Below are 22058 nucleotides of genomic sequence, written 5' to 3' on the forward strand. Positions count from 1 at the left end.
GTTTTTTGTTGATGAAAAAACACCAAACACTTCATTCATTTAATCTGGCATTATATAGAATACCTAATTTTTTCAGGGTATGCTTGATTTTTCCCCCTCAATCTTGATCTCGGAGTGATATTGTCAGAAACTGCCGTCTCCACCCCTGTGGGCGGTTTTGTATTTTGTTTAGTATTCCTCCAAAAGCTGAGGACCCAATGTGACTATCATCTAAAATATATATTTTATAATAATATACACACATATATTTCAGTTCGAAAAGTAGAACGAGTACAGCAGGACTGAGTTTAAAATAGAAAAGTGTAATCCATAGTTACAATTTCTAATGTCTTATATTTGAGCATTGCCGCCTGATGTTACCGTTTCTAGGGGTCACGTGACAAGGAAAGTTGTTCAAATTTTAAGTTTGCGACTATGCGATATGGTTTCCGTTCCTTGTTAGTTGAACTACGATGCAAATATGCAACATAGTTCAGTCAGAGACGCAAAGTCGGGGCTGCAAGTCGGTGCAGAAACAAACAGGAAGTGCTTCACAGAGCTGGACATCCCTGCTGGAAGACTCGATGAACAAACTAGATCGGGTTCTAGGACTGTTAGCTTACTTCTTAGGATTTTACTGCTGTGATTATTGAGTTTTATTGCTTTACCACTTCATGCATTTCACAAAGTTTCTAATCATTTGGAAACACAGATTCTCCTCCAGGTAACATTTGACAGTTAGCAAACTTTGTTTTGAGTTTTCAAGATCAGAGTTGGGGAAATCCTTGATGGTCTTGCCATTGCTTACCAGTCTATTTATTTCTTTGACTTTATTAGAGCCTGTATACTAACTGGCACGAGCCTTGAATTCATGCAAAGGTGAGTGCTGGACCTCTAGCGGGGAACTGCGAGCAGACTGTCATTAGGTCATCTGAGGACATCCTATGCTTGAAAGGTACAAACTCTACCTGAGTGCTGTTTGCGTTTGCCAGCCATTGCTTTGAAGGTATATTATTTGGACGTTCCGTAACCAGAGAAATTCAGCATCACTGAGGCAGGAGAAAGGAAAATACACAAAAAAGACAGTTATTGGGTACATTCTTATTCAAACGTGCCTTTGAAAAAAGTCTCTGGTGACATTTAACCTTTTTGTTTCTCCAATCAGCTGACAGGCGATCAATGCATTCAGTTGGAGGGCTTTCATGAGAACGCACAGGCAAAACCCAGATTCAGCTGTTGAGCTAAAGAGGCTCCCAATAATGCAATAAGATAAACACACATTGCTCAGTGTGGCGTTTGTGGCAGACTAGACTAAGGCAACGCCAACACCTCAACCCCTTTGAGAAGCAGCTGTTGAAGCTGAGAGTGAGGACTTGAAGCAAAGTGAGATCTGATCCACACAGTTTGCTGCTGACATTTGGGCATTTTTATGATGATATTTTCTGTCTTTTTTTTTACAGGTTTGGCTTCTTTGGAAAGGGATGAACAGGTTAGCACGTTACCAGAGAAAGAAAAGAGACAAGTCTGCTCTTTATGCTGCTCAAAGACTGAAAAACAAAAGCTTGTGTTCTGGGAAATGTTACACATCCTTTCACCAAACCAAGAAAAACTCCAGAGGTTTTTATGCTTCATCTTTATTTGCTTGTCAAGTGCAAAAGCGGACAATTCTTTCATACGTGTGCATGTTTTCTCTAGCTGTGGCCCAGCATGCTCCTCGGTTGGACTTGCTGAGGAAGTCCTGGCATCAAAGGAAAAGGATCCCGGGGATCAAACGGAGGGACAGGATCCATATGTAAGCTGCAAGGTTTTTGGCTGCTGGAAGCACGCTGTGTAGAACCATAGTGCTCTGGAGAGCTTGTATCCTAATGCATACATTAAACTATCTTGTTCTGTTGTTGGATACATATATTTGAAGTTAATTGGAGCCCTACATGGGCTCTTCAAGCAGAGTACGACATCTCACATGTGTGGCTGTTTCTGAAGCTCTTCTGAAGATGTGATGCTCTGTAGGGGCAAAGCTGAAAGGAATCCGTCAGCGAGCCAACATCTCCAGCATCACTCACTGGTAAATGAAACAAATGAGTGAATGAGATGACGGGGGGGTCAAAGATTAGGACTTTTTCCTGACTTCAACGTGTTTCTGTTCCAGAGAGCTGGACTGCAGGGCCTTGCAGATTACAGACGGAACAAAAACATGGCTGTGCAGCACCATCCGCTAAGAGTAACCCATTAGCAATCAATGCTCCGAACATTGCTGTAAATGCATTTCATAGACGGGTAATTCTGTATTTTGATGCAGTTGATGATCCAGTACTGGAAACTGTGGATGGACCGTGTGGAGGAAGAAGGAAATGGGAGTTCTCTACCACCAACTGAGGTCGCATTCAGCAAATACAGGTTTTCCTTTTTCACACTTCTCATTACAGCACGTTCCAAACTATTATCAGTTTACAGTTTTCTATGATTTTCAGTGCAAGTTACAGCGTAATTTTAAATCCCTAACCATCAGATGATATAATAAATGCCATTATAAAAACCTCCTGAAAGATATTTTTTTCAAAGTAAAACCTTTCAGAGTCACTGTTCCACATTTTTACGCAGAGATGTACAACATTTTCTAGATTCTGAAGAACTGAAAATGGTCATTTGTTGAATTTGCTGCATTAGGAGGTCATATTAACTGAAAACTAACAAAAACATCTTCATAGTTCAGGTTCCATTTGAATTTAGGAGCCATTATTTTGTAGCAGCTTCACATTTCGTGCATCCATTGAACTTTGGAGTCTTTAGAGTTTCTGCTGGGATTTCTTTGCAGGAAGTCAGAATAGCCTGGATGGGAACTGCCCCCCACCCTCAGATATTTTGCTTGAAGGTGCTCCAAAGGTTCTCAATAGGGTTGAAGTTAGGAGAGGAGGGGGGCCACAGCATCAGTTTATCTCATCTCTGCCATAGCAGCCGATGATGCAGAGGCATTCCCTGCAGCAGGAGATGCTGCTGTGTCATACATGAAGAGGATTTGGTCACGGAAGGCACGGTTCTTCTTTTTGTACCACGGAAGAAAGTGTTCAGTCAGAAGCTCCACCTACTTTTCAGAGGTCATTTTCACTCCTTCAGGGACCCTAAAGGGGCTGACCAGCTCTCTCCCCATGATTCTGGCCCAAACCATGACTCCGCCTCCTCCTTGCTGACGTCACCGCCTTGTTGGGACATGGTGGCCATCCACCAACCACCCCCTACTCCATCCATCTGGACCATCCAGGGCTTCATGGCACTCACCAGTGAACAAGATCCTCTTTCTCTGTGTCTGAATTCCTTCCCTACTCACTCTATAGGGCGTTCTCCTTTTTCTAGTGCTGTCCGAATCTATAATTCCAAAATCCAGGAGAAGTCTCGGTGAAAAACCAGTGTGCATCCACTAGATCTGGGAATATAGACCACAATGCATTGCGTCTGAACAATTTTTGCAAAGAAAATGTTTTTAAATTAATTTTTTTAATAAACCACCAATATATTATATAATATATTAAATTGGCTCAGGCGGTTGAGCAGGTCATCCAATGATTGAAGGGTCACTGGTTCGATCCCCGCTCCCCCCAGTCAACTTTAGTTGTGTCCTTGGGCAAGGGTTAGGGTTCACTTCCCCTCCCCACCTCCAGTGTGGCCCCACTGGTGTATGGACGTCCCGGTGACGGTCAGCCGGGCTGCAAGCGTCTGGAGGGTCCTACACCTTGATGGTCGTGGGACTGCAGAGACACCAGCAGCTTCAAATATGTGCTTGCTGCTTTTCTTTCCCATACAGCTTAAAAATGTTGGTTTGCTTAACAATGTGGAGCGTCCTTCTTTGTTAGGTTTTTAAATGAACTCACCTAACAAACTAGTTATCTCAGGTGTCTGAGATTGATGTCAGTGATCCAAAGAGCCCAGAAATACGATATCATCCATGAGATGAACTGAAAAACAAGGTTTTATCTTCCTGACACTTAAATACAGTTTACATAATAATTTGGAATACTCTGTCTTAGACAATCCATGAACCAAGACGAGCGCTAGAATACGTCATCCATGGTCAACATTGGCCTAGAAGGTGGGCAAAAGGACAGTAGGCCTATACACAGAACTCTACCATGAAGAGTAATCTGATTGTTACTGATGGTTCAGATGTAATTCCTCACTTCCAGGTGCAATTACATTTTTGTCCTCTACCTGGCAGTTTTCTTTTTCTTTTAATTCAAGCCGCTGGGAGGAAGATTTTGAATATGGATTTGAAAGTTCATTGGGATGGAAAAGTTGCGTTCAGAAGCTTTAATTCCTAAACAGGACCATCCAAACCTCTCTGTTTTCATTCCTGACCATCACAGTCGTCTCTCTCATTTCAGAGCCTTTCCTTTAAGAAGCTGTTTCCATCATGGATAGAAGAACTTGTTGAAAACAGATGCATGCTGGCATTTACAAGCTTTTATTGTTTTGTTTGCTCAGCAGAGACTGCTTTGTCACAAAGCTGACATCTATAATCAATCAGAGAGCACCTCTCCATCATGTCTATAGCTGCAGCTGACTTCAGAGCCTCCATGTAAGCTGACACACATTGTGTGTGTGTGTGTGTGTGTGTGTGTTTTTTACAGTAAGCGGCGTCATCGTACCTGGGTGTTTTACAGCTGGTGGGCGCAGGCAGAGAAACGAAAGGGGGCGTCGCTCTCTGAGAGGGTGGGACACCTGTTCTGTTCTGACACTCTAGTAAACTGTTGAGCTCCAAATAACAGCAGACACTTCGTTTCAGGAGGGATGTCACCTGCTGAGAACGTGGAAAAGATGGAGACAACGCACACGAGAGAAGGTGGAAGGAGCGGCCAGAGAGGAGGCCTTGCAGCACCTGCACAGGTGAGACAGGTGGGGGGAAGTTCAGCTGTGCTGAGCTCCACCTGGCCGTCATTCAGTGACGTCGGCTCATGAATGGATTTCCTTCCAGGAGAAACGGAGAGCTGCAGGCCTGTCTGCTGAGGGACATGGACTGCATGCCAGTTCCTGTGGAAAATTGGAAAAAGGTGCTTTTATTTGTTCTTATTTTGTCTCCATATGAACACTTTTAATCTTCAATGATTTGGATCTAAAAAGAAAAAAATTACTTAATATTGACCAGGAAGCTTGTAAATTGTAGCTGTTGTCCATCTGTCCAATGTTCAAACAAATGCAGAGTTTGAGGGCTAGCATGAAGCTTGAACGTTTCTGCCACGCTTTCTCCTCTTCCTCCTTTTCATCCTTTGCCACTCTGGCCTCGTTTTCAGTTCGTTCAGATCCAAAGAGCGAGGACAAGTGGACTGAATGACATTCAGCATCGTCCTAAAGTAATGCTGCTCAAGCAGTTTTTTAGGGCTTGGAAGGTGATTTATGAGTCTCAAACGGATTATTTTGTCAGGGTAACACCGATCTGAAAACAGTAGTCTGCTGGATTTACAGAAACATCAGCTGCAGATATCGCAGATCCCTGAACTTTCAAAGGAGCGTTTCAGACTGCAGACTCACCCTTTTCTCAGGTAACAAGAAGTTCTTTTCTTGACCGTTAAGAAAGTTGACCCTTTAATGTCACAAGCTGCAGCTGTATTGCAGGATTCTCACTTCCAGTCTTACATTTCCAGGGTTTTCATTGTGTGGTGGGAGAAAGCCTCGCTGCTGGCTGAGACCAGAGCTGCAGAGCAACGAGCAGAGAAGCACTTCAAGAATGTCCTCCAGCTGAAGGTTTGACCGTCATGTGCCGTCTTTGGTAGATAAAATTGTGCTTTTTGGTTTTATCTGTGCCTCTGCTGGCTTTTCTTTCTTTTTTCTTCTAAAATATTTGAGGTGTTTGTTGCCTGGAGAGAAGCAGCCACACGTGCAGAGTCTAAGCGTCACCAGCAGGGGGAGCCCCTCAGCCAGGCTCAGTGCAACATTAATCAAAGTAAATAACATTTTTAGGGTTAATTTGTATCACTTTTAATATCTAAGTGGTTTGGATACACGTAGAAATTATACTTGTATAATTATCTTAAATTGCTAAAATAGAAAAACCCCAAAAGTAAAAGAAAAAACTAGATATAAAAGAAGCTGGTGTGATAACTGCTCCCCTCATTTTCCTGTGTAGAGCTGCTGCTGGGCCTCTTCAAACAGTGGAGGAAACAAACCAGAGATGCATGCATAGAGAGGACGAGCATGGAAAAAGCTAAGTGTCACCATAACTCCAGAATCCTTTCCAAAGCTATGGGAGCGTGGAAGACGCATCAGTCACAGCGCAGGACAAAACTGGTATCTTCCAGCCGTGGGACATCAATAAAAGCACATTGAATTCCTCCAGAAATATGTGTGAAATGTTTCTTTCTCCTAAAGGTTATGAAACGACAAGGGGCTCTGTTTCTGAGATTGAAGATGTTCCAGACACACTTTGAACTGTGGAAATTGCAGGTTTGTTGTGGGATTCCAGTGCAGGTTTGACACTAACTGCAGTTTGTTCTCCGGTGAGAACTGAAACAGAAAGACATGTTTTCATCTTTCCCATTCAGAAACTGGCTCTTTTGTTAGCGCTGATTTAAAAGGAACATCTGTTTTTCATCAAATTCTACTTCTTGCATGAACAAAATCCAATATTCATTTAAATCAACTGTGTGTTTGTTTGCAATATCAAATCCCTCTACTTAGACTGCTGATTTTGGTGTTCCTCAAGGATCCATAGTTGGACCAATCTTTTCCTCCTGTGATTAAAACCTTTGTCAAAACATGAAATCTCTATTATGCAGACGATCCTGCCACAGTCTGTGATACTGCTCTGAAGTTCAGGGCTTCAGAGGAAAAGGGTCCTTTTTGGACAAATCTGGCAACCTCTTGAACACGGCTGTGCTTTGCAACTATTTAAAAAACAGGGAGAACTGGTCCTTTGAGGATATTGAAGGAAAATATGTGAAAGTAGAATTGATCAGACTGATGTGTGAGTGCAACCATTTTGGAATCATGCAAAGCCCTGACTGAGTTACACTGGTTTAAACCATTTCTAGCTTCCTCACCTGCTGCAAAAAAGGGGATTCATGTACTTCTAATTCAGGATTTGATGTTGATTTATTCTTTAAATTTACTTCCAAATGATGAGTTTTGGATGTAAATTTGGATTTTTATATAACTAGTGACATTAACCTACAAAAGAGGAACCTTTATTTATAAATTCACCATTTAATACATTTAAAAATAAAGTGAAAGCAGTGACAAAATTAGAATTATTTTAAAGAAAAACCTTAAAGTAAATTAATTTAGATTTATTTTTAATTCCAGCTCCACTAATGACACGATGCCTTTGGGTTGTTGTTGGTTTTATTTAGGCTAAAGTTCATTCTTATTCACTTTAGCTGTGTGTTTCTGGGACTGTTAAGTTACAAGACAAGAGTTTTTACAGAATCTTCCAAGCATTTCTTGTGGCTCTGGTGAACCACAAAGTTTACTAAAAAAAACAACGTTTTAAAACCTTTAATTAAAATGGATTTTGTTCATGCAAAAAAGTAGAATTTGATGAAAACAGATTTTATCCTTTTAAATCAGCATCAACAAAAGAGCCAGTTTCTGAAGGAGAAAGATGAAAACAGGATTTTCTGTTTCAGCTGAGCGGTTCTCACCGCAGAACAAACTCTTTGGTTTTTCCTCCCAGCTGCAGCGCAGACGGACAGAGGCTGAGCAGACGGAGCGAGCCCTCTGGCACTGGTCTCTCACTCTGCAGGCTAAGGTTAACACGCTCGCCATCGTTTCTCCCACTCAAGCGTAAGCTGCACAGTTCAGTCTCATCTTTAGTCATCTGTACACCTGCTACAGGTGTTAATGGAGTGGAGGCTGTTTGCCGGCGAGCAGCGCAGGAGGAGAGAGGAGTCCGTGAGATCTGCCCAGATCTACAGAGACCAGCTGCTAAGGGAGGGCGTGGCCTGCATCCTCACATACGCGGCTCACATGAGTGACCTCACCACAAGCATGGCACAGGTCGCCCAAAGCCACGTGAGTAGCCTCCAACCCCTCCATTAGAGCAGGGGGGTCAAACTCCAGGCCTCCAGGGCCGGATTCCTGCTACCTGGATCAGGCGTGTTTAGCCACTAAGCTGCTTCAATGGCATGAAAACATGTAGGACGCCGGCCCTCCAGGCCCGGGTTCTGACCCCCCTGTGTTGGTGTCCTCTCATCAGCTCTGTTTGTGTCATTTCAGAATCTCCATAAGGTTGTTAGACGTTGTGCAATGAGGTGGAAGCGGCGTGCCCTTTCCACACCCCAAAAGGAGCAGAACATCCCAGCATGGAGAAGGAGTTTCTGTCGGACTGCTCCTGAACTCACCAGCATCCCCTCCTGTGTCAGAAGGGAGCGGGAAGCTCAGGATGGAGCATCCACTGAGCGTGAACGCCACACGTCCAGAGAAGCCCGGCATCAGGACGTCCTGCTTCCTCCTTCTGCTTTCATGATCCCAAAGAGCACAGTAATGATGACACACCTGACACAGAGGCACGCCTCTCTCCATGCTGAAGGCTTGAGTCTGAGCCCGTCTTTTCTTCTCAAAGTTGGGGAACCTCAGCAGCTCTGATACTGGAGAAGTTTCAGCCACACCTCTTCATCACTTCACTTCTGCAATGACATGCCACACATCTACTCATCCAGGTATGGCACTGGCTGTTCTTTTCTTTGTGAGTTGTGATCGTTTGTTTCATTATGAATGTATTTTTAAGGAAACACCCAGATGGAAGAGCCGGTTAATAAAAGTAAAGATGCATCCGCCCTGATGACAGAGCTCCTCCACATTCAGCTGGATATGAAGAACTTCCAGCAAAGCAGGAAACGGCTCAGGTAAAAACCTGGCTGCTCCTTCCAGAAGCGTGTCCCTGCGGCGACTCGCCTCGACTCGCGTCTGACAGCGTTGCGGTATTCCCAGGGCGTGGCGAAAGCTGAGAGAGGTTTTACGGAGTTGGCTGCAGTGGAGTGGAGAGGAAGACGAACGGGAGAAAGAGGCCGTCTTTGAAGAGTTGAAGGAGGTAAGAAGGATGTCAGGGGAGTTAAAGCAGCACCTTTGCTAATGCGTTTCCACGGTAACTCGGATTCCTGTTAGGGATGCAGTTATTTAATTTAGCTTTTCATTTCTAAAGTATAGACAAGAGAACCTTAGTGACTAAAGTTCTGTTTTTGTGGCCCAAACACTTGATGCATTTGTGTAAGGAAACAGACAGCAGGGCTGAGGCAAGAGCAGGTTATGAGCAGGTGCTGCTTAAACTGCTTTTGATTTGATTTGATTTCTTATTGCTGTTAAAAAAAGTCTCTGTTTTTGGCAGCTGGATGGGCGCATCAGTAGACTTTCCACTGAGCTGGAGAGGAGAAGGCCAGCAATGCTCCTGCATGCAGAGAGAGTCCAGCAGGTGCAGGTCGTCCTGTGCGCCTCAGCAGAAACGGACATTGATGGCCATCGCGTCACATGATCAGTGCACGTCTCTGCATTTCTTCGTTGTTTAAAATGACGCTTTTTTGTTCATTGAAAAGTCTCTGTCTCAAATGGTTGGACAGCATTCTTGATGCAGATGGTGAATAACATTTTCCATGTGTGCATAAAGTGACTGGACCGTTTTCGGAGCAGCTGCTCTTGCGCAATAAGCTTTCCCCTTTTTCCCGTTTGTACGAAACCTTTTGGAAGAAGCTGAGATCTCAGACTGGGAGGACGGCTTTCTGCTGACGGCTCACAGTGCTGGTCGCCTTTCATTCACGACAGGTCAACATGCGAGGACTTCACAGTCTTTTGGTTTTTATGGCTTTTGTCAGCTGCATCAGGGGTAAGTGCTGGTCTCGGAGTGTTTCTGTTTGTTCCCAGCTCCTGTGTTTCTTCCTTTTTAAGTAAAGATATGATGCTTTTTTCATTAAAAGACTGGCAGAGCTCCTTTTTTTTTTTTAAACATTGTTTGTTGGTCAAAATAAGATCAATTTCATGTATGGCGACTTTAATGTGGACATGTAACCTCATAAGATTAAAATCCTTGATGAATTTATTTCAATTCAATTCAGTTTTATTTGTATAGCCCAAATTCACAACAACAGTCGTCTCAATAGTCTTCGTATTGGTAATTGAAAAAGTTAAACATAAAATCAAAAAGATCATGAATACATAGAATTCAATAGCAAAATACTAAATTGAACTAACAAACAGACTAAACTAAACTGGTCATCCCTGCCCTTATTAAGGCCATGTACAGTATTAGTTTATTCCCAAAAATAACAAAACCAAGTAGATAACTGCTAATGGTGCAACACGAATGGATAATAAATTCACTGACATCAACAATGAAACAGTTAATCAGTGACATTAGTGACCCTCTACCAGTCTTTCCAGTATATGATCGCAGTAATGTGAACTCTAAGTTAGGATTTTCAACAAAACACAGAAGAATTAAGACAGAGGACACTATTATTGCATATAAAGCTGATTTGCAGACACGTAAATGGAATGAGTTTTAATGTCTTTGAATATTTAAAAAAAAATCTTTTTTGAACTTAAGTTATATAGACATTGACAAAATGCACAAAAAAAGAAAAATACAAATTCTAAATACTAATCTAAAATTACAGAACCAAAGAGGCAGACATTAAATACAAAACTAGAAGGAGCTGCATTTCCAGAAGAAAATCAGGGTTGGTGATCTACTGCTGAATGAAAACGAAATAAAATGGTAATAATTGGCAAAAAATGAATAAAGAAATGTTGACCATAAAGTGAAAACCGCACAATAACAAAAGAGACATGCTTCTGAAAAATGCCACAGCCGGGTATCGAACCAGCGAGCTCCTGCACCAAGGATTCCCATGCGTTTCAATGGAGGCAAAAATCCTGGAATATCTGGAAAAGTTGGAAGATTTGAAGGGCCAAAAGTCATAGCTGGAAAAAGCTGAACGAGCTGAACATTTGAATAGTTGAATGGGTAAAATAGCTGAAATATTGTAGGAGTTAAGCGTCAAAAAATGGAGGAAGATACTAGAATAAAGAAAGAGGAAAACAATGATTGAAGGATTTATAGTATTCAACCAATAATTGGCAAAAAAAAAAGAAGTGATCAAAGTGGACCATAAATAAAAAGAAAACGGCACAATAACAAAAAGATGTTTGTGGAAGATGAGAGCCTAACCGGGAATCAAACCAGCAATGTTGTTCACTGCAGCTCATGAGTCATACCATGATGCCACCAACCAGGTACAGTAGGCAGGACATATAATCCTAGAATATCTTGGAAAGGTTCAAGGATTTGAAGGACCAAAATTCACAACTGGGAAAAACTGAAAGAGCTGAACATTTGAATAGTTGAATGGGTAAAATAGCTGAAATATTGTAGGAGTTAAGCGTCAAAAAATGGAGGAAGATACTAGAATAAAGAAAGAGGAAAACAATGATTGAAGGATTTATAGTATTCAACCAATAATTGGCAAAAAAAAAAGAAGTGATCAAAGTGGACCATAAATAAAAAGAAAACGGCACAATAACAAAAAGATGTTTGTGGAAGATGAGAGCCTAACCGGGAATCAAACCAGCAATGTTGTTCACTGCAGCTCATGAGTCATACCATGATGCCACCAACCAGGTACAGTAGGCAGGACATATAATCCTAGAATATCTTGGAAAGGTTCAAGGATTTGAAGGACCAAAATTCACAACTGGGAAAAACTGAAAGAGCTGAACATTTGAATAGTTGAATGGTCAAAATAGCTGAAAGTTTAACCCACTTAAAACGGTGGAGATGACAGTGGACTTCACGAGGACCCCCACTCACAATTCTCAACAGCGCTGTCCCCTCAGTAGACTCACACAGGGTCCACCATCTCACTTCAGTGGACCCATCAGACTGTCTCACTCTGGAAAAAGGCTCAGCAGAGTTTGTACTTCCTGCAACAACTCAAGAAGTTCAACCGGGAGCTGCTGACCATCTTCTACCCTGCAATGATCTGGTCCGTCCAGACCACATCCATCTCGGTCTGGTTTGGATCAGCTACCAGAAACGACAGGAGCAGACTGCAGAGAATCCTCAGATCTTCCCTCCATTCAGGACCTGGACCGGTCCAGCGTCAGGAAGCAGGCTGGCAGAATCACCAAAGACCCCTTTCATCCTGGACACTACCTTCTCAGCTTTCTACTGTCAGAGCGGCGTTTTAGGACAACGTGCCCCAAAACCACTCGCCACAAAGTCAGCTTCTTCCCCCGAGCTGTCACTCTGATGACCCCCTGACCAATCACAGAGCACGGAACAGAAACACGAGAACTGTTACTCCTATAAGTATCTGCTATTACTTTTTTATTATTGATCTTTTTGGTCTTACCCTTTACACCTTTTTATACCTTGCTGGTTTGCTCGAGAGCACAAAACACCAAAGCTAAATTCCTTGTATTTGCACTGGACTTGGCCATTAAAGCTGATTCTGAAAAATTGTAGAAGGAGTTAGCGCAAAAAAATGGCGGAAGATACAATAATGAAGAAAGGCTTTATAGCATTCAACCAACAAGTGTTTCTACATAACAATGCGTGTCAATTGTTTCTATGTAATTTTAATTGTTATCTGAAACTAAAAGGGTTTTCATTAGAGAGGGAACCGGGCTAGATCGTATCGTATCATGTTATTTATCGTATCTCGCATCATTAAATTAACCTCACTAGAGTTAGAAAGCACAGATTCTTTTATGTGGTTACCAGTCCTAAAACAGCAGAATTCCCCTTTGAGGGTCATGGTTGGATTCTTCCTCCCGCTCTTTCCATGGCAGCAAAGAAAATGCGATGGTGCACAGTCTCCAGTCCCGAACAGAAGAAGTGTGCAGAGCTAGCCAAAGCTCTGGTGGCGGTGTTGCCTCCAGCTGCTGTCGCAGACTTTGCCAGACTCTCGTGCATTCGAGCGTCCAGCACTGGGGACTGCATGGACAGAATCAAGGTGAGCTGTTCCTTACAGAGGCTCTGTAAGGTGTAAGCTATCTATGATTTGAATTACTCTGAATCCTTTTATGTGTAATTTGGCACATAAAAAGTTTCACTCTACTGAAAGCTATAGAGTGAAAGGTGAGATGAGGAAACCCTGAAAAAGAGGAGATGAAGGCAGAAAAAGCTGTAACAAACCTGTCTTTGTTGTAGGCCAACCGTGCTGATATAGTGAGTTTGGATGCAGGAGAGGTTTATTCTGCAGTGAAGCAGTTTGACCTTGTAACTGTTGCAAAAGAGATCTACAGTGAAGGTGGGTTTGCTTCACGTTCCTGATGGCACCCTGCTCGGGTTGGAGGCGTGAAGGTTTGTGTTTCTGCAGGGAGTTGCGTTCTGTCTGTGGCTGTGGTCAGAAACAGCAGCCTGGCCGTCCAATCCCTGCAAGGCCTGAGGAGCTGCCACAGCGGTGTGCGGTGGACGGCGGGGTGGAGCATTCCCCTCGGCTTTCTGCTGTCCAGGAACTACCTGAGCTGGTCCAAAGATCATCCTCTCTCTCAGGGTACGTCTACAGCAGGGGTGTCAAACTCGATCGCTCAGGGGGCCAAAATCCAAAACGCGCGACAGGTCGAAGTTCTGAACGCACTAAATCTAAACTTTTAAAACATAAACATGAATAAAAATAGACAGAAAATATTATTCTGGAATAAATCAACTTAAACCTTAAATAAGTTACATTTTCCCTCCATAAAAATATATCCTGTCTAAATTACACAGGTTAAAAATAAAGTGAACGTGACATTTCTTTATTCTTGTGTCCTTTCATATGAAAAGTAAACTTAAAATTTAAAATATACCAGAAAGACTTTGTTCTCCATGAAAATACATCCTGTCAAAATCACACAAATTCGAAATAGGGATATGCTGCATAACTAAACAAACCGAACCTGGAAATATGAGTCAAATGTGTGCTTTCCAGCAAAAAATCAAATCAACTTGTGTTTTCTTTGCTATTTCGTCAATTTATCAGAGCTGGACAACTGGCAAAGTTGGAGCTGTATTTCGGAAGAAATGTAAAGAATAAGCTGTTCAGCTCTGCAGTGTTGAACTTTGTCTTCAGTGTCGTACTTTGTCTTCAGTGTCGTACTTTGTCTTCAGTGTCGTACTTTGTCTTCAGTGTCGTACTTTGTCTTCAGTGTCGTACTTTGTCTTCAGTGTCGTACTTTGTCTTCAGTGTCGTACTTGGTTTTCAGTGTCGTACTTTGCCTCCGGTGTCGTACTTTGCCTTCGGTGTCGTACTTTGCCTTCGGTGTCGTACTTTGTCTTCAGTGTCGTACTTTGTCTTCAGTGTCGTACTTTGCCTTCAGTGTCGTATTTTTGCCTTCAGTGTCGTACTTTAGGGGCGGCCGTGGTGTAGCAGTAGGGCGGTCGACCCATGATCGTAAGAGTGCAGGTTCGATTCCCGCCTTGCACGCCCATGTGTCGAAGTGTCCTTGGGCAAGACACTGAACCCCACCTTGCCTCTGGTGGGAGGTTGGCGCCAGTGTTCGGCAGCGGAGCCGCCATCAGTGTGTGAATGTGTGTGTGTGCATGGGTGAATGGGACTGTGACTGTAAAGCGCTTTGGGCCTTCGTAAGAAGGTAGAAAGCGCTATATAAGTATACGCCATTTACTTTGCCTTCGGTGTCGTACTTTGCGTTCGGTTTTCGTACTTTGTCTTCAGTGTCGTACTTGGTCTTCAGTGTCGTACTTGGTCTTCAGTGTCGTACTTTGTCTTCAGTGTCGTACTTTGTCTTCAGTGTCGAACTTTGTCTTCAGTGTCGTACTTTGCCTTCAGTGTCATACTTGGTTTTCAGTGTCGTACTTTGCCTTCGGTGTCGTACTTTGCCTTCGGTATCGTACTTTGCCTTCGGTGTCGTACTTTGCCTTAGGTGTCGTACTTTGCCTTAGGTGTCGTACTTTGCCTTAGGTGTCGTACTTTGCCTTCAGTGTCGTACTTTGCCTTCAGTGTCGTACTTTGCCTTCAGTGTCGTACTTTAGGGGCGGCCGTGGTGTAGCGGTAGGGCGGTCGACCCATGATCGTAAGAGTGCAGGTTCGATTCCCGCCTTGCATGCCCATGTGTCGAAGTGTCCTTGGGCAAGACACTGAACCCCACCTTGCCTCTGGTGGGAGGTTGGCGCCAGTGTTCGGCAGCGGAGCCGCCATCAGTGTGTGAATGTGTGTGTGTGCATGGGTGAATGCGACTGTGACTGTAAAGCGCTTTGGGCCTTCGTAAAAAGGTAGAAAGCGCTATATAAGTATACGCCATTTACTTTGCCTTCGGTGTCGTACTTTGTCTTCAGTGTCGTACTTTGTCTTCAGTGTCGTACTTGGTTTTCAGTGGAATACTTTGTCTCCGGTGTCGTACTTTGCCTTCGGTGTCGTACTTTGCCTTCGGTGTCGTACTTTGCCTTCGGTGTCGTACTTTGCCTTCAGTGTCGTACTTTGCCTTCGGTGTCGTACTTTGCCTTCGGTGTCGTACTTTGTCTTCAGTGTCGTACTTTGCCTTCAGTGTCGTACTTTGTCTTCAGTGTCGTACTTTGCCTTCGGTGTCGTACTTTGCCTTCGGTGTCGTACTTTGCCTTCAGTGTCGTACTTTGCCTTCAGTGTCGTACTTTGTCTTCAGTGTCGTACTTTGCCTTCGGTGTCGTACTTTGCCTTCGGTGTCGTACTTTGCCTTCAGTGTCGTACTTTGCCTTCAGTGTCGTACTTTGCCTTCAGTGTCATACTTTGCCTTCAGTGTCGTACTTTAGGGGCGGCCGTGGTGTAGCGGTAGGGCGGTCGACCCATGATCGTAAGAGTGCAGGTTCGATTCCCGCCTTGCATGCCCATGTGTCGAAGTGTCCTTGGGCAAGACACTGAACCCCACCTTGCCTCTGGTGGGAGGTTGGCGCCAGTGTTCGGCAGCGGAGCCGCCATCAGTGTGTGAATGTGTGTGTGTGCATGGGTGAATGCGACTGTGACTGTAAAGCGCTTTGGGCCTTCGTAAAAAGGTAGAAAGCGCTATATAAGTATACGCCATTTACTTTGCCTTCGGTGTCGTACTTTGTCTTCAGTGTCGTACTTTGTCTTCAGTGTCGTACTTGGTTTTCAGTGGAATACTTTGTCTTCGGTGTCGTACTTTGCCTTCGGTGTCGTACTTTGCCTTCGGTGTCGTACTTTGCCTTCGGTGTCGTACTTTGCCTTCGGTGTCGTACTTTGCCTTCAGTGTCGTACTTTGCCTTCAGTGTCGTACTTTGTCTTCAGTGTCGTACTTTGCCTTCGGTGTCGTACTTTGTCTTCGGTGTCGTACTTTGCCTTCGGTGTCGTACTTTGCCTTCGGTGTCGTACTTTGCCTTCGGTGTCGTACTTTGCCTTCGGTGTCGTACTTTGCCTTCAGTGTCGTACTTTGTCTTCAGTGTCGTACTTTGTCTTCAGTGTCGTACTTTGCCTTCAGTGTCGTACTTTGTCTTCAGTGTCGTACTTTGCCTTCAGTGTCGTACTTTGTCTACAGTGTCGTACTTTGCCTTCTGTGTCGTACTTTGTCTTTAGTGTGTCAAAATGCTGCAGCTCTATCTTAATCTCCACAGATACAGTTTCTACATCCACTGCTAACGGGTTAGGAAGCAATTTAAAAATTCCTTTTTGTTTTTCAAAGTTACCACAGTGCCATCTTTGATGATATTCTTTCATTACGGCCACATTTCCTCCACAAATGAGACATATTGGTTTAGCAGTCATTTCAGAAACATTTATCCTGCCTCCGGTCCGTTTTATTGCGTCTGTTTTCAGAATCAACTTCTTCTCTTGTGCATTGCGAGGGTCAGCAGAAGTGTTTACCGGGGCAGCTGTAGCGATGCATTATGGGATCTGTAGTTGATATGTTATCAGCGCTACGTTTCGTGCTACGTTTTAATAACAACAATATAAAATGGTCTGACGGGCCGGATGTGCCCCGCAGGCCTTGACTTTGCCACGTGCTCTAAAGCTTCTGTTTTCTGGTATGTACCGGTTCTCTGGTAGAGGTCGGTGGCTTTTTCAGCGCCAGCTGTTGTCCTGGAGCTGCTGCCATGTCTCCTGCACTGTGCACTCTGTGCCAAGGCCAGAAGTCCTTCAATCCTCAGAAGAATTACCACTGTGAGACGTCTCAAAATGAACCCTTCTACAGCAACCAGGGAGCGCTCAGGTGAGCTTAGTATTGTTTTCTAACAGCTTGTTATTTGTACTTTGTTAGAAATTAAATTATGAAATGTCAAACTAAGACCTCTGTATTTTTTACCAGTTCCTTTTTTTGGCTTCATTGTTTTGACAAAAAACATTTTGTTGTTTTTTTCCTTGTAGATGTCTCAGAAGTGGAGCAGGTGATGTTGCATTTGTGGACCATTTAGCTCTTGAAAGCATAGACGGTAATAACACTAACATTTTTCTTTATTGTTTTGTAACACAGCTAAATCCCTAATTGAAAAGAGATTATAATGCAGCATTGAGATCTTTTCTATTTCAACACATTCAGCTGCCTCATATTTCTTTCTTAATTAAAAAAAAAAGAAAAGGGATAAAAAGTTACATGGAAATCAGAAACCGAATATGGGACATAATTCTTGCATTACACTTAAAATAACAGCCATACTGCTTTTTGTAGAATAGAAATTAATTAGACAATAGGTAGACAATTGGTATTTATATAGAAGAGAAGCTACAATTCTTAGTTTAAAACCATACCGTTTGTTACAACACTGAACCAAATCATGATTTGTTGCCACCATATTACATTTGTTAGCCTTTCTATGTTGAAAGTGCTAAATTCAGTGTAATTAATATTGTTTTATTACATCATACTTGCCTCTCTAATGGACAGACACTACTCCTTCTTCCTGTCTCTGTTTTTCAGGGATCGACAGGGACATGTTCAGGCTGCTGTGCCCTGATGGCACACAAGCTCCTGTCAGCCGTTACCGCAGCTGTAATCTGGGTCGCGGTCCAGGAGGGGCGGTGGTCACTAGATATAATTTTCGGAAAGTTTCTCGCAAGTTTCTGTTAGCTGTGCAGGTATTTTTCTTCTCGTATTGTGGGTTTTGCCCTCAAATGCCCTCACTGTCTTCTTGCTGCCTTTCAAACTGTTTTCCTTCAGTTGTTGTTTGGTCGACATGGAAGGGAAAGGCAGCGTTTCCAGCTCTTCAGCTCCGACGCCTTTGGAGAGAGCGACCTTCTCTTCAGAGATTCGACCCACAAACTGGCTGTTGTGCCGGACGACATGGATGTCAGCCAAGTGCTGGGGCTGGATTATGTAGCGCTCCTTAAGGGTCTTGGACATGAAGGTCTTTATGCTTTCAGACAGTATTGATGTTAAGAGACGGAACAGATGTGAACCCACGTGTGTGCAGGAAGCTCCCTGGAGGACAGCGTCATGCGATGGTGCTGCATCAGCCATGCCGAGCAGAAAAAATGTGAGCAGTGGGCTCTGAGCATAAAGTCCGACCCGCTGGTGTGCATCCGAGCAGCCTCCATGCGGGACTGCATTGAAAAGATTAAAGTAAGTTTAGAGGCTTTCAGAAATGACTGCAGTTGCTGTGAAAGGAGCTGAACGCCATGTGTCATCACCACAGAGGAATGAGGTGGACGCCGTCTCCCTGGATGCCACCCACTCCTACATCGCAGGGAAATGTGGTCTGGTCCCTGTTGTGACAGAGTATTATGGTATTGTGGTTAAATGAAGTATTTATCCCCAAAGTCACAGCATTTACTTTGTTTTGGCCTAGGATTAAATTGACTAACACAATAGGACCTTTTTTTATTATTATTATTATTTGATGCTGGTTCAAATCGTGTCTGGGTCCTCTCTGTGTGGAGTTTGGATGTTGTGGGTCTTCTTTAAAGGAGTTTCCTCCTATAGTCCAGAAACCTCCTTCCTGGGCTGATCGGTGAATCTTAGTTGCCCTTCGGGGTCCATGTGAGTGCGGCGCTGCCACAGACTGGTGATCTTTTCCGGGTGGACCCCGCCTTTCCCCAACAATAGCTGGGTTGGCCCCAGAGATTTAGATTTAGATTTAGAAGATGGATGCAAATACACTATGTTACCAAAAGCCCAGTGAGAATGTTTAACTGAATTTTTTAACCCAAGCTATCCTTGTTTTCCTCGCTCGGTGTCTTGTTCCGGGTCCCCCAGGCTGCCCGGCCTGGTGTGCCCACGTTGGGCGCATTGGACCAGGGGGTTGGGGGTCTGTGGGGCGGGAGGTGCTGGGAATGAGTTGTGATGTTTAGATGCTAACACCCCGGCCAGTGGGAGGACAGGGAGGACGGCGCCTTCTGGGTTCTCTCTTCTTTACCTTTTTAGAATCATTTCTCTTTTATTTGTCTTTGTGTGTTTTATGACGGGCTTATTCTAGTATTTTACTGCATGTGTGAGGATTGCTGTTTTTGCATTCTTGTTTGTTTTATGTACAGCACCTTGAGCTGTTCTTTTTTTTCATGAAAGGTGCTTTAGAAATAAATAAATTACGGTAGTTTGAATGTGCTAATAAATATAATATTGATTAGTGTCTTTTGTAATTTCTTTATTTCTTTCAGGGAGTAAATGTGTTGATGATAAAAGAGGGCTTCACTTTGAGGCTGATGGTAGGATGGAAACAGACCCTAACAAGCAGTGAGTTGAAGGCCACTGCTCCAGCTGATGGGACTGTTTTGTTGTTGTTTTTGCCCCTCAGTCTTGCCCTCACTGGTGGCAGTAGCACTGGCAAAGCGTTCCAGTCGGAACGTCTTCATGGGGAATCTGGAGGGCTGCCGTTCCTGTCACAGCTACCTTTACAGCCCGGCAGGCTGGCTGCTGCCATACAGACATGCGTTAAGCCCGACACATAACGGCAGCTCCTCCTGTGATCCGACCCGAGGTACCAGCTCCTCTCATCTCTTTCAGCTCTGCTCTCTGCATGCGTTCAGCCCGGCTGCAGTATCAAGGCGGGTCTGTGTCTTTTCAGTCTACAAAGAGCTCTTTTGGAAAGGCTGTCTTCCTGGCTCTGTGGGGAATCTGTGCAAAGTTTGCATGGGAGGCACAGGGGAGGCTGCAACCAAGCGCTGCACTGACAACCACAACGAGCGTTACTATGGCAACATGGGTGCCTTAAGGTACTCTGCTTTTCTGTTTATCAGGACTTTTTTAGATCTGATGCTAGCGTGAATCCATTTCAAACCCCAGGAAATAGAATTCCTGTGACTAAAAGCTTGATCTTCAAAGAAACCATTGCTTTGTTTAGAACTCCTAAATGTTCTGCAAGGTACTACATTTGTCATATTCATCCACATTGAGGTGTCTAGTTGGCGATCCCAATGGGAAAAGCTATGGGGATGTTGCCTTCCTTGAACAGCACAACCTCCTTGCCAACATCTTAAGTGAGAAACTTCAATTATATACAGATTTAAATCAAAACGAGCCTTGCCAAATATTCAGCGATGCCTCAATAACAGTGCAGTTGCTATTCAGGCTTGAGCTCCGGCGGCTGGGCGCAGGGATGGACGTCATCGGATTTCGAGCTGCTGTGTGGTGACGGGCGCCGCGCCACCTTGTCTGACTGGGAGAGCTGTAATCTGGGAGTGATCCCCCCAAACACCATCATGACGCGGCCGGTGCTCGCTGCTCGAGTGTACGACCTCCTCATGAAGTCACAGGTCAGATCTGTTTGTTTTCTCATTCTTTTTGGGTGTTTCCAAAATGTTCTGTTAAAAATAGTATTCTCTTACATCTGGACATTTGGAGTTGGAAACTATATATATATTTTTTCCCTCAGGAACCATTGTTTTTAAGACCAAACACAGCTTTTAAGCTTTTTGAGTCTGAGCAATTTGGAGAGAGCGATCTCCTTTTTAAAGACGCCACAAATTGTTTTGTCCACACAAGTCACATGGACCTCCGCTCCATCCTTGGAGAAGAATTCCACTCTCACCTGGAAAATGTCTTCAACTGCACACACTCAGGTGAGGCCACCACCACACACTGATGCTCGCTAAAGGTTTCTGCTCTGACTATCATGACATCTTATTTGTCCATTTTCGTCCCAACAGACATCCTAGAGTTCTGTAACCAAGATGTGTGCAGCATTTTCTAAAGGAGGAAGGCCATTGATCCACAAGCCGGTGTTGCTTTTTCATTAACTTTTGATCCACATGTTTATTGTTTCCATGTTAACCCTTGTGCTATCCTATAGGCACGTTAACGTTGAGAGTTGGGTCATCTAGACCCACTAGACAGTGCTCTGAACCTTTTTTCTTCAATGATTTGTGATCTTCACTGGTGTCCATGGATTACATGAAGTCTTTCCACCTTTATCATGGTAGGAAGAACACGTCAATGTGAGGGGGGGTCATCTAAGATAGCACAAGGGTTAAAGGGCCTCTTTCATGCTTTTCTTAATCCGGTCAGGATAAACCATATGCATGTGTATAACATCTTACCTTTGGGACACTGAAGAACAATCTTTTTAGGGACACTTTTCCCCCGTTGGTTTTCATGGATTGGGAGGGGCTGGTGCTCAAAGAGCAGCTTTGCAGAGGAATACTCAGAAATGTGTGAATGGATCCAAATACCACTTTGGGGTTTTGTTTTGTAAGAAATTACCATTTAACACTTAGAAGGTCAAAAAAGTAGATTTTGCAAGATACGGCCCTTAAAGGACCGTTGAGATAACGTGGATCATTAAATTACATAAACAGAACTAAATAGTTGCTAAGTATTTTTGCTTTCATCATAAAGGTTTTCTAAACAATGGGATTTATCATCGTAGAATTCTTCAAAGATAAGGAAATACAAGCAAATGCTTTTATCCTATTGTCCAGTGTTTGAGAGTTAACCATAAAAGGTGAAATCTAATCTGTTCTGTGTTTTATGTTAAGAGTTAGTTTGGCCACATGTTCAATTGTTTCTGCAATATTTACCACTTCTCCATGTATTAAAGCAAATGTTCAGTTTCTGTTTATACTCATTTCTTATAATTCTGCAGACTAGAAATGCTTTGAATCATTTAACTTTGTAACTATTTTATAATTTTAATGTTATAATTTTTCTATTATATAAAAAATAGTTTTTAATAATAGGAATGTTAAAACAAGTTAAAATAATAAAGGTAAAGGAATCTGTTAAGGTTTCAAAAGTGTACA

The 22058-nt window shown here is 43.4% G+C and overlaps 2 protein-coding genes across 7 annotated transcripts; both read left to right on the plus strand.

Moving 5' to 3' along the window:
- The first annotated feature begins 184 nt into the window (after positions 1–184).
- sfi1 (SFI1 centrin binding protein) lies at positions 185–10000 on the plus strand. Of its 5 annotated transcripts, none has more exons than XM_020701472.2 (24): positions 186–703; positions 817–934; positions 1145–1362; positions 1440–1596; positions 1675–1771; positions 1963–2044; positions 2129–2200; positions 2279–2376; positions 4602–4683; positions 4757–4857; positions 4946–5021; positions 5262–5357; positions 5434–5510; positions 5613–5712; positions 5815–5911; positions 6095–6255; positions 6337–6411; positions 7640–7714; positions 7801–7977; positions 8182–8445; positions 8528–8624; positions 8693–8810; positions 8896–8995; positions 9290–10000. In XM_020701472.2, the coding sequence occupies exons 4-24, from the start codon at positions 1461–1463 to the stop codon at positions 9431–9433; spliced, it is 2325 nt and encodes a 774-aa protein (XP_020557131.1). In that variant the 5' UTR covers positions 186–703; positions 817–934; positions 1145–1362; positions 1440–1460; the 3' UTR covers positions 9434–10000. The 5 variants fall into 5 exon arrangements, with proteins under 5 accessions (XP_020557132.1, XP_020557131.1, XP_011492900.1 ...); XM_011494598.3 differs by having other exon boundaries at positions 187–703; positions 1990–2044; XM_020701473.2 differs by lacking the exon at positions 1145–1362 and having other exon boundaries at positions 185–703.
- On the plus strand, positions 9664–21871 carry LOC101166114 (melanotransferrin). 2 transcript variants are annotated; one of them, XM_011494597.2, is made up of 17 exons: positions 9664–9781; positions 12748–12911; positions 13109–13208; positions 13278–13454; positions 16935–17097; positions 17253–17317; positions 17803–17960; positions 18043–18229; positions 18296–18444; positions 18518–18608; positions 19479–19526; positions 19616–19798; positions 19886–20033; positions 20215–20297; positions 20389–20573; positions 20693–20879; positions 20967–21871. In XM_011494597.2, the coding sequence occupies exons 1-17, from the start codon at positions 9727–9729 to the stop codon at positions 21008–21010; spliced, it is 2187 nt and encodes a 728-aa protein (XP_011492899.2). In that variant the 5' UTR covers positions 9664–9726; the 3' UTR covers positions 21011–21871. The 2 variants fall into 2 exon arrangements, with proteins under 2 accessions (XP_011492899.2, XP_020557136.1); XM_020701477.1 differs by lacking the exons at positions 20693–20879; positions 20967–21871 and having other exon boundaries at positions 20378–20475.
- The last annotated feature ends 187 nt before the right edge of the window (positions 21872–22058 follow it).

This window comes from Oryzias latipes, chromosome 5, assembly GCF_002234675.1.
Source record: "Oryzias latipes chromosome 5, ASM223467v1".
NCBI lineage: Eukaryota > Metazoa > Chordata > Actinopteri > Beloniformes > Adrianichthyidae > Oryzias > Oryzias latipes.

Bases quoted from the DNA above. Each gene is read 5' to 3' on its own strand.
- sfi1 (XM_020701473.2), top strand. From the start codon at position 1,461: ATGAACAGGTTAGCACGTTACCAGAGAAAGAAAAGAGACAAGTCTGCT. The intron at 6,412-7,639 runs GTTTGTTGTGGG...TTTTCCTCCCAG, and splicing joins TTGAACTGTGGAAATTGCAG to CTGCAGCGCAGACGGACAGA. The intron at 8,996-9,289 runs GTAAGAAGGATG...TGTTTTTGGCAG, and splicing joins TCTTTGAAGAGTTGAAGGAG to CTGGATGGGCGCATCAGTAG.
- LOC101166114 (XM_011494597.2), top strand. From the start codon at position 9,727: ATGCGAGGACTTCACAGTCTTTTGGTTTTTATGGCTTTTGTCAGCTGC. The intron at 17,318-17,802 runs GTAATAACACTA...TCTGTTTTTCAG, and splicing joins AGCTCTTGAAAGCATAGACG to GGATCGACAGGGACATGTTC. The intron at 19,799-19,885 runs GTACCAGCTCCT...GTGTCTTTTCAG, and splicing joins CTCCTGTGATCCGACCCGAG to TCTACAAAGAGCTCTTTTGG.